Consider the following 11,316-nt stretch of genomic DNA (forward strand, 5'->3'; position numbering starts at 1 on the left):
ATTATTAGCAAGATTGCTCTGTATTTGTTGTAAAGGAAAAGGTGTATTTTCAATGGAGAAGATAAAAAAGAATAAAGTATTTTCTCCTTGGAACAAACTACTAGATCTCATGGTAGTAATAGCCCTGAGAAAACAGCATGAGCAAGAATGAATGATTGTTCAGCAAATTCAACATTTATGAATAATTTTTTTTTAGAGTAATCTATGAAGAAAATTTCTGTGATAAGACTAGACTATTCCAATAAAAATGTCCCTCTTAGGCTTTCAATTTTGTAAGCTTCCTGTAATTTCTCTTTTAATTTTTTCCAACATTCTCTCCTCTCAGCGTTGTTTTGTAATGAGCATACCATGGTAGACCTTTCTGGACATTAAAATTTAAGTGAATGTCAAAGCCATCCCACTTGACTTCATGACTGTTGAATCCAGAGGTTTTGAGTTTGGAGAAACATTGAGTAAAGCTGTGTTTAAGTGAAGCCACTTTTATAGTTGTGGCCAGGTTCTCTGTCACCTTCTCCTAAGGAAACCTAGCACACATGAACCTGAGGGGCAGAAGTCCTCCTAGAGAGATATCCTTTGATCAAAGGTGGCAACAATCTGCTTTTCTCTGGTAAATCATAGGAGACAAAAAGCTGTCTGAGGAGTAGCCAGTGCTGGTTGGAGTTAAATGTGACCAAGGAAAAAAAGCAGATGCTCAGTTTGGGGATTTGTGCTGTGTTTTCCCCTAAAAAGCTTTGAAAAGTGCTCCTTGTCAGTCTATCAAGACAAAAGAGAGTGGTAGAAATCACAATTTACTTTCTCTTGAAGTCAGTACTTCTTCCTTGTGTGTGCTAAGCAGCTGGGGCATCTCCTCAGAAGCTGTAGAATTTCCTTTTTTAGCTGGAAAGTTGGGCAGAGTAGACTATATAAAGGAAATTTTTGTCTTCCAGTCCTAGCCATAGATACAGCCTTGTGTCTGGGAAGTACAGAGTTTCAACAGAAAGTGATACAATTATTTCTAACTTCACTTTCACCCACAACTCCCAAGGAATAGTCAGAAGCTTTGACCTTGACTCTGAACCAGGAATTCCACCTCAGCCAAAAGGTATTCTTTATATTTGGGGTCTCTAGTGAAATACAGAATGATGGAAGAAAAAAAAATCCTCACAGCTATTTCCTGTGCAAGTTAAAGGCAAATACTACATTGATTATACTTTATTTAAAGGAACCAGAGTATGAGAAAAGAAGCCTTAAAATACTGCTTTTATTGACATACTCTTTAAAACAAAAGAAAAATTTCATTGAGTTTTTACCTCTGCAAATGATATGGCATTCTTAAAAAGTCCCAAGAAATTAGGCAACATTTTTAACTTCTAATAGTATGCTGCATTCTGAAGTACATTTGATATGAGTATCTCAATTTGTTTTACCAATGTTATTGGGATTACTTTTCTCTAGCTCTGTATTTTAGATTGAACTCTAACAAATAAGAGGGAGAGAGTTAAAACAGTTTAAGTTTCTTCCTGATAAATAAGAAGTAGCCAGGTAGAACACACACATTACTTGTCATCCAAGGGGCCACAGTAATGTCAGCTTCATGACATTACTGTTGAGTGATGCAAGGGCAGGCTATTGATTGCAACTGTGCAGGACTCCTAAAACAGGGTGGTCATTCCTAAGTAAAACCTTCCACAGTTTTCCATAGAAAACAAGGTCAACACTTATGGTGTCGTTAAATTATTTTTAGTGAAAACTCAGAATGTCAGAAAACAACAAAGACTAGAGAGAAAGTCTAAAGTGACAGCAGGTAAAGGTCAAGATTGCAAAGGTAAAGATCTCCTTTGTAACATTGGAAACCATCACAGTATTTTAAATTAAGGATGACCTAGCTTAGGGTAGAGGTTTGAAACAGATTGTGAAACGTTAGAATAACTGAGATTGAAAGCAAAGAGAGTTATTGCTAATGATTAGCATTTCACATGACCTCTTACCTTGAGGATCACAAAGTACACCTAACAGTAGGTCTGATTGCTGGGCAGTAACAGCTGCTCTTGTGGAAAGCAAGCATGAGAGGTCTCTGAACCAGCAGCAAGCATTTTGCTGGTAGAAAAATACCTGAGAAACGTACACAGTAAAAGAACAATTGCTCTGCTGTTCTAAGGATGTATTGTCTCATTGTTTTCTGGTGCAGAAACAGGAGGGGGAGATGACAGTCTTTACATGCACTCCAGCAATAAAACATTTGTAGGACACTCAAATTATCCCTAACTCTTCTGCTAATAAATGCAACAGACTTTGGTGCATAAATGAACACCTGATGACTTTGTAGGAAAATGTATATTCCTGAATGAGAGATTCCAGTACTTTTAAGACTGTGTTTACCACCAGAATACTAAGTTAAACAGCACCCTGGAGTAGGTGCCTACTCACAGGAGTTGAGGTGTTAAATACACAAAAGAAGGGTTCTTTTGTGAATAGTGGATTACTTTGCATATGTAAAACTAAGGTTCCAAAATGAACTTTAATATAATGTGCCAAGAAGATAGTGAAAATCTCTACAATTTATATGTTGAGGAGATTAGAATTTTCTTTAATTTAGAAGTGCAAAAATCTGAATTTGTTTTTATTACAAGGAGAAAACATTGAAAGCAGTGACTCCATGAAGAGAAATAAATAGGAATAGAGGGGGTATGATCAGAAAACCACAAATGGTAGCATAGAAGACAAGAAGTTTCAGTCATGAAGGAATATCAAGGATATCAGAGAAGCACATATTGTTACTAAAAGTAAATGCTAGCTTCAGAGGCTATAGGAGCACAAATTCTATCATCATATTTTGAAAAAATGTATTAATGAATGTATTCAGAATGAATATATTCCTTACTAAAAGTTTCATTAACTTTGTTTTTTAAGTGGCAAATAGCTGAAAATCAGAAATAGATTTCTATTACATAAAAGTTGAATATTTCTTGATCCTCACTATTTTAGAGTTAATTTTATCTGTTGCCTGTGCTGGTGTTAGTCTTTATTATCTCACCATGCATGAATTTTCCTCCACCTGTACTTAAATGATGAAGCATGTGGATACTTGGATGCAGTAACCTTCTGCTTGCTGCCTTCCAGCTCTTCATTTTTTTTAAACCAGATGTTGAAGCTTAGTGTGTTTTTAATATGAAAAAGTGTGTACTTAAAGTGTTTACCAGTAGTCTGACATAACAGGTACATGTAGTTCTGCCTCATGAGTGTCTTGGGTTTAGTATGTGCTCTTATTCATTTAATTTCAGTGACAGGTCACTGAAAAGCAGGAACACAGCAGGTGAAATAGTGACAGCTGGAAAGTGATGAAAAACAATAGCAAGTCTGGAGATAAAAATTTAACAGAAAGTCAGAGAGGTTTACAAAGGCACAACATTATTCTTCACTGAGGCTTTATGGTAGCTGAAGGCTTGAGCATCTTCTAGGTATGGGATACCAGTCCTAGTTGGCAGCCTGGATGATCATAGCTAAGCTCATTTCCAGCAGTTGCAGACTCCAGTGGATTACATGAAAGTGTTTAGCAGTTAAATGAAAGAAAGGGGGGACTTACTGAAGTAAAAGCCTCTGTCTCCACACACGAACTGAAGAGCATCAACCAGCTCAGCACCACAGAGTGTTTCTGGGCCAGCAGCAACAGAACTGGTTAAGGTAAGCAAACACAGGCCAAGGTAGAAGAAATGGATGTAGGACACAGTGTGCATCTTCACCTGCCAAGGAAGCAGAAGCAGTGTCAGAATTTCCTCAAAGAGTCTTTCAAAAAATGACCCCTGCACCCTTGTGAATTAGAATAAATAGGTACTGTGATTTCTTGGACAAGAAGCATGGTATCAGGAAATGTCTCCCCATGATTTTGCAACTGCATACTTGTTCTAGTCTATGTATTTTGGAAACTGATTATTTATTCTGGTGAATACTCACAATCACATCTAGTTAGGGAACCCTGTAATATCTATGACTTATATTTGCTTTTGGAAAGCAAAAGGTGGAAGAGTGGAATAGACAGACAAAGGGAAGCTGGAATAATATAAATAAAGAAAACAACCTTGCATTGGTTTGTCTCAGACCAGATAAGCTAAGAGGGAATATGACAGGTGCCTGCCAACGTACTATGGGAAATGGGGGTGGCATATGATGGAGAAGGGCTATTTAAACTGAAATCAACATTGTCACAAGAATAAATGGCTCTAAACTTGCTGCAAGGAAACTTGGCCCAATAGAAAAATAGTTCATTATTAGTACTCCACAGTTCTCCAGCCACCTTAGAAAGGAAAACCCCAGGACAAACCAAAAATGTTGCAAGGTTCAACTTCCCAAAGTTACAGGAAAGGAGTTGATGTGGGATCTTCTGCAGCAGAAGACCACATTCAGTGACTCTTACAGTTCCCTGTTCCTAGCAGGCAAACATCTGAGAAATTAACAGGAGTGTGAGTTTTAAACCATTAAAGATTTCTGGTTTTACTTGTTGTAAGCAGCTATATTTCACTGACCTTCATTATCCCCTCAGAGGCAGCTGTGGCCATGAGGTTTATACAGAGGTGATAATTCTTTTTTCATTTACATTTGGTTACAAACTATCTTCCTGTACTTAGGACTGAAGAAAGGCCAGTTCTCAATGGGTGTAAAATTGCACCAATCCATTTATCCATTTTTTTGTATCCCTTTATGTCCACCTAATTTCCTACCCAACATGCAAAGAAGAAAGCTTTTTCTTTTAATATTAAGAAAAGCTATTTATGTATAGTAGCAGGACACTGAGTAATGTGCTTAATGCATATTTTGAACTTGTTTAGATCACTTGCCAAGAATGATAGTTTTGAAAGGTGTAAATCTGCATTTAATTTCATTCTCTTTCAAGGTTAACATCAGCATTGCAGTCAGGTAAAAATTTACAAATCTGTCTTCCACATACAGTTAAACTTGGCTTAAAACTGCTTTGTGTTAGCAGTCTAGTGCAAAGTAATTGAAAGTAAAGTGATTCATCTTCCCTAAAGTTTCTTTCAGGGTTTCAGGGACCATTTAATCTTGAATATTTCTTCACTGAACTTTTGAAAAAAAGATGAAGTTATCTATTTTCTGATCAATTGGGATCTGATCCAATGGGATATTGAGTCTTTTTTAGTCAATAATTTTTAAGAATTCTTATTTTCTTGGCAAGTGATCTTAGTGCCTTGCTGGATGAGTCTCTTATTTCCACTGTGAAAATAATGAGCAATTTTAAATCCCATGATATATCACATAAAAAAAGAATAATTATTTTCCCATTCACAAGTGTCTTTAGCCAACTTTGCCATGCAAACCCCAACAAGCTCGAATGCATGGTCATGACTTCAATGGCAGATGGAGAAAGATCAGATTGTAAATGAATGATGATAACATGAAGCACTATTTCCTGTAATGATTCCATATCTTAACAACAATTTCTTTATTCCTTTGCCATATTTTTGAATTTATAAGATAAATGTGATGCACCTGCAGTTTAAGATGGTTCCCAGTTCTGAGGAGGTAAAGCAGAAAGCTGTTTAGCACACTGCCTCAGAAAGCTGAAAGACATTACAAATACAAGAACATTATGTATTTAACAATTTGTTCTCGTATAACATTTGGTCCAGAAATAAACATAAATTTTAGACATTTAACAATTTTTTATTTTTCAAGACTTCTCAGCTGGCTTGCGTTTTCAGATAAATATCAGCACTGAACTACGACAAAACAGATTATCTACTGTTTTTCCTTTAGTGGAAGCCAAAAAAGGCTGCACAGTATAAACCACAGAGAATTTCTAACTTTATCTCCAAATTTAACAACAGTCAAGAACTTTCAAACAAGTAAAAACTTTGCAGAAAAGAAAACAGGCTCACATGTTTCTAGGGGTCAATCAATTATTTGATAAATTAAGTACCGTTTCATTAAAGCAAATTCCAAAACATAGTTTAAAACTTTAACTTTACTTCATCATTTTAATTAAACATAACATTAATTGATTCAACATGCCTGTTACAAAACCAAAGTACTCCTTTATATCTGAGGGAATATTCTTAGGAAAATACAAAGTTGTAATCCAATATTGCTTCAGGTTCTCTACAATCAAGCAGAGTACTTACATTATCCCCAATCTGACTAGAAAGTTGAGAGCTTAAAAGAAAACGCATTGACGTGTGGGTGGGGTTTACTGAAGCATCTAATTACGTTAGGAAATTGAATACAGGTTCAAGATGAGCCTGGTTAAGCACTTCTTTTAGTTGCATAGAATGACTGACCATATTTTCACAGCTGGAATTTCCTCTTTTTTTCAGTAAAATAGCCAGCTTTTGCTACATTCCTTTTTTAGTAGTCCAGAATAGTAGCACTACAAAGGAATGTCATATATGAACACTCTGCATCTCAGTCATTTCTTAATTCTTCTATGTAAGTCCCCTTCATTTAACAAATTATCACTTGACACAAGTTGTGCATAAGAATTCTTCACATACTTGGTCATTTCAGTAACATGTAAGAACATCTGCAAGAATTATAAGTATCGTGCAGGAGGCAATGTTTTTTTGGAGACTATATGCTACAGCAAGAAATCAAGAGTTATATATTCAAAATTACATTTTATTCCAGAGGGGTTGGGCCTGATTATCAAGCCATAGAAGAAATGTGCAATTATTATGAAATATCAGTATTCAATAGTAATTGTTATATAAATAAAGCATATATACTCTAGAGTGGATCAAGGCTTAAATACTGTTAACTTTGAGCAAAGAATCTGAGCTACATGCTAACCTAAATCAATATGTTCCATTGATTCCAAGGAAGCTTGCAGGATGCACATCTGAGGAACTAGCACATTACTTTTATGTCTCTTAGTGCCTTGCTCAATACTTAAAAAAATCCCCAACCCTTCTTCTTTCAAGTATATTGGAAAGGATGCCCATTTATACATTAAGGGAATGATTTCATCCCCTGCAATTACAGATCTATAATTAGGTCATTAAGGAATGAGATAAGTGTGTTTTAAGTGTAAGATCAACTAAAAAAATATATTAGGCCCTAAGCAATTAAAATAAGATAATTCTTTCAACTCCATAAATATCCTTGCAGAATACTAAGGGGAAAAAAGTTCTCGAAGGATATAAATTTGCAGATAATGGAAAGTTGGACTAGAGCCAATCGACAGAAACAGAGGTCAATGCACCTACTGAAGTCAAATTTACCTTCAGACAGTTTACATTATTATGCAGAAATTATAGGGTCATAACATCAAACTTCACATGCAAACTTTCCTGAGAAAGCCCTCCCTAGAAGGGAAAACTTGGAGATGAACATGTAAAGGAATTTCCATTTTCTTTATGTACAATTGCTTAAGCTGTACAAATATGCAAGGTCAGCAAGAGTCGCAGCTGGTTTCTAATGTAGAAAACAAACTGAACTTCTCATTTACTTTTAATTTATGAAAGCAAAAACCAAGTAAATGCCACGATGCTGCCAGAAAATTGCTGCAGTGACAACATCCCTTAAAAGTTTCCTTGTGAAAGCATGAACATTTTCTCTATAATTGTGTATAATAAAACTGCAGAAACTTAACATGTGAATAGTACCTTTTTTCCTCTAAAACCCTGCACCTGCAGAAAATAGCTAAAAGTTCTTGTTTTCAGAAGCATTCATTAACAATATAGACAATGATGTAAGTGGACCTTTTAATAATGACATAACTGAAATATTACAAAGTTCTCTGAATAGAAGTGAAATTTAAGACATGTATTTGCAATAGTTTACCCTTACAGTTATCTATGTAATTGCAACTATTACATACAGCCATTTTCCAGATCACATAAAATTGCATGTTCAGCAATTTATAAATAATTCTCAGTTCTAAAATAATGTTATTGAAAAGTGCACAATACTCCTCAAGCCAGCAGCAGACAATACACAGCAAAATAAAACTAAAAAATTATTTGAAATAGTAATAAAGATTTACCTTCAAGAAATCACACAAGCAGCACTTAACTAATTGTGTTGAAAGACTGTTGATTTTTTCCATTGCTTCTTGAAAGTGCAAAGTCTGGAAATGAATTTGTTAGCAGTAATGATGAGAAAAAAGAAATCCAGAGAGATGTGAGATGTTGAGAGCAATGTCACATTTCAATATTGAGGACTTTATTCCATTGCGCAGGCTCTATCTGCTCTGATTTTAGCAGTGACAGTGAGATTTAGCAAACAGAAGAGGGATTTAGAGAAAATCCTCACATTTATCTACATTACACAGACACTGTAGACAGGAAACAGCTGGGGGAGCATTTGCCTCTCTCTCTCTCCCTCTTCTGGCAAAGTTACCGAGTAAGGACTTTTTTGGGCATGGTGACAAATAACATCATACCTTTGCATTTTAAAACTAGAGCACAGAAGCATATTTTTTTCCCTTTAAAAGAATGTGAATTAGTGACTGAGGGGTTAGCAGACAAAAAGAGCTTGTGCTGCCATGAAAAATAAGAAAATGTATTCTAGTTAACTTTCAGGTAGCTGTGTGTGCGTTTGTATTTATGTGTGTCTGCATTTCAAATCTATGAAAACTTAAATACATATGGGTAATGTTTGTATATATGCATACCTTTGTGTATATATATACACACACATACATTTTATTTATGCATAGCAGCATAGGTATTTTATTTCTGCAGTGTGAAAAGGCAGGCAGGCAGTTATCTACTTTTCCCTTAATGTGTCTTTACGTTATTAAACTTGGCACGCCTATATGCTGACTACCAATTAAAACCTCCAACTCTCTCTGTGATTAACCCTAAAACAGCAGTTTGTAATTTGCTCAAAATAACATAATTGCTGAGGACTTGTAAATAGGGCAAAATAGCTTTGTGATCTTTCAACAACCACACAGGAGAAATAATGTAATTTCCTAGAATTTTCTGTGCTATGAATGTAGCAACACGAGTAGCCCACTTTGGGGGTCTTCCATGACATTTACCTTAAATCTGCTGTTATAATTATAAAGTGATTAAACACCCCCCCCCCCTTTTTTAGTAGTAATCTTTGAATTTCTCTTGATAACAATTTAAATGACACTGGGAAAAAGAGAATTCAACTTTATTAGTTCTGCAATACCTAACTTCTGCCTTTTTATTTTTCCTCAATTATGAGTATATTATAAATAACACCAGCTGGCCAGCAACATGCTCTCACGGGTTATGATGTCATTCAAATCCCTCAACTGTGTTAGTGGCTTGCAATGTGCTCCAAGCCAGCTGTTTTTCTATTTATAATGTATGCTTGCATTTCAATACTTAGCTATTGAGAATGAAGTTGTGATGTTGTTTTATAGACACAGTTTATACTTGTTACCCTTTGAGTTTGGAAGATGGCATTTGAAAGTAGAGGGCTTTTAGAGGCTGCAGCTCCAGAGACAAGGCTGCAGCTCCAGAGACCAAACACATGTCACAAGCAGTGCATGATTTCCATAAAAGCTCTTTCAGAACATTGCATTTTGTCCCTGTCTGCTTCCACTAAGTGAGGGTTGCATGCTGAGGTGCTAGCTGTACTTTTTTATTGAAAATAACAATTGAGATCATGTTGGCCCAGATCTGTTGTCAGTTTTCAGATCCACCTTGAACTATAGGGTGCTTGCCAGGCAGAAAGGACACATTTAGTTATTTGTATACTCTATGAATGGCTAATACTCTGCTCTGTGTAGTTTTAAACAGTGTATGGTTAGCTAAGCTGATTAATGTTTGGGAGGGATTTCTTCTAATGTACCATAATGGCAGAAGCACAGGGGGCTTGGAGGTAAGTTTGCTTAGTTCAGATAATACTAATATTTCAGGTATTCTGATAGACATTTGTACTGCAGGTGCTGTGTTTTAATATTCTGCTCTTTTTATTCTCCCGTCTGCATTTCAGAGGTCACTGAGTGGTGGCACCATTCTGCACATACCTTGAAGAAGCCTGCTGCAACTTGCAGGACATGTATCAGTTATTCCACTAGCCTTAGAGAAGAATGTGGGAAGACAAATTAGTAAACTCTGATTCTGATAATCTTTACCTTTTTTTTTTTTTTTTTTTTCTTTTTGCAGCACTACAGATGGGTGCACACACTTCTGCCTTTTCCTTCCTAAATAGGAGAAGGAATACACTCCTCCATAACCTCCCTGATGCCTGGGCTTCAAACACTCTTCTCATTCCTCACTGATTGCTTTTTCCTAGGTTTCAGCAGGCCTCTCTTGGTCATGAGAGCAGCAAGCAGTAGTCAGGGGGTCAGGGTAGTCAGAAAATCTGTGGGCTGTCAGGGTAGTCAGAAAATCAGAGTGTCTCTAAACACTGGTCATGCTGGTTCTCTGCACAGAGCCATTCTCAAAGCTCCTGACCAGCCTAAGGTTCTGTCCCACTTCACTTCTTTCTCTTGGTTCTTGTTTTAAAGTGATATTGTGAAAAGGCAGGAAAACAGAAGAGATTCAAGAAAGGCTTCCATTAGGGATTTTTACACTTAGTGCAGTGCTTTTCTTCACAAAGACCTTTTTTTTTTTAACAGAAAATTAAAAATCCCTTAGGTCTTACTGATCTGGGGATCACTAGTTTGCTAAATATAGCTTCTATGCTGGTGATAGTATTCTAGTCAGTAGAGCAGTCAGTTAACTATTGGAGATTGGTTCATTTCTCCCTTGTTAAATATAATAACTTCTTTAGCCACTTAGAATAAAGTATTGTATGACTGCATGCTTATGCAGTTGTATACATTCCCTTAAATAAAATGCACCTGTAAACTACAGAATTTATGGCAGTTTTCAAAGCATTTAGAAAATATGTACAATTTTCTAACTGGAATATGTTTAACTATTCTACATTAAAGGGCAATAGCATATATATCCTTGTTTGTCTTCTTAAGTATAACCTTTAGTATTATAGTAGCCATAAAGATACATCAAATGTGTGAGAGATGGAATCAGGTATTTGTGTGTATTTATGTGTCCTGACCCTCATATTTTATTCTTTAATACTCCAATGATTTCACTAACATGCTCTAATGCTATAGATCTCATATGTCACTTTTTCCAGGGGCAACTCTGTTTTATAGAAGACAGCAAATACAAAAATAGGCAATTATCCTAATTAATATGTTTTCCCTACCTAAATCCTTTCTTAAAAGGTAGGAACATTGCCACAATGCCTAAAAACACCTGAACCAGTGCCTTTGTCTTGCATTATTCTCTGTTAGATCTCTCTTACCAAATGCAATTATTTGTAGCTGCTTGGGTTTTTTACACTGGGATTGCAAGTATTCTTCTAGAAAACCAAGAGAGAGCCACTCTAGTAGAA

General features: G+C 35.9%; 1 protein-coding gene across 2 annotated transcripts in view; it reads right to left on the reverse strand.

The window, feature by feature from the left end:
* Positions 1-8,279, reverse strand: part of IGF1 (insulin like growth factor 1) — a 52,195-nt gene extending 43,916 nt beyond the window's left edge. Inside the window, exons 1-2 of one of the 2 annotated variants that reach the window (XM_009094196.4) lie at positions 7,973-8,279; positions 3,563-3,719 (exon numbers count right to left, since the gene is read on the reverse strand). In XM_009094196.4, the coding sequence (XP_009092444.1) occupies positions 3,563-3,719; positions 7,973-8,035 (220 nt within the window). In that variant the 5' untranslated portion in view covers positions 8,036-8,279. Of the gene's footprint in view, positions 1-3,562; positions 3,720-6,113; positions 6,177-7,972 lie in introns of those variants that run through there. The other variant, XM_018918732.3, reaches the window with a different exon arrangement.
* Positions 8,280-11,316: the final 3,037 nt, after the last annotated feature.

This window comes from Serinus canaria, chromosome 1A (assembly GCF_022539315.1).
Source record: "Serinus canaria isolate serCan28SL12 chromosome 1A, serCan2020, whole genome shotgun sequence".
In the NCBI taxonomy this organism is placed as follows: Eukaryota; Metazoa; Chordata; class Aves; order Passeriformes; family Fringillidae; genus Serinus; species Serinus canaria.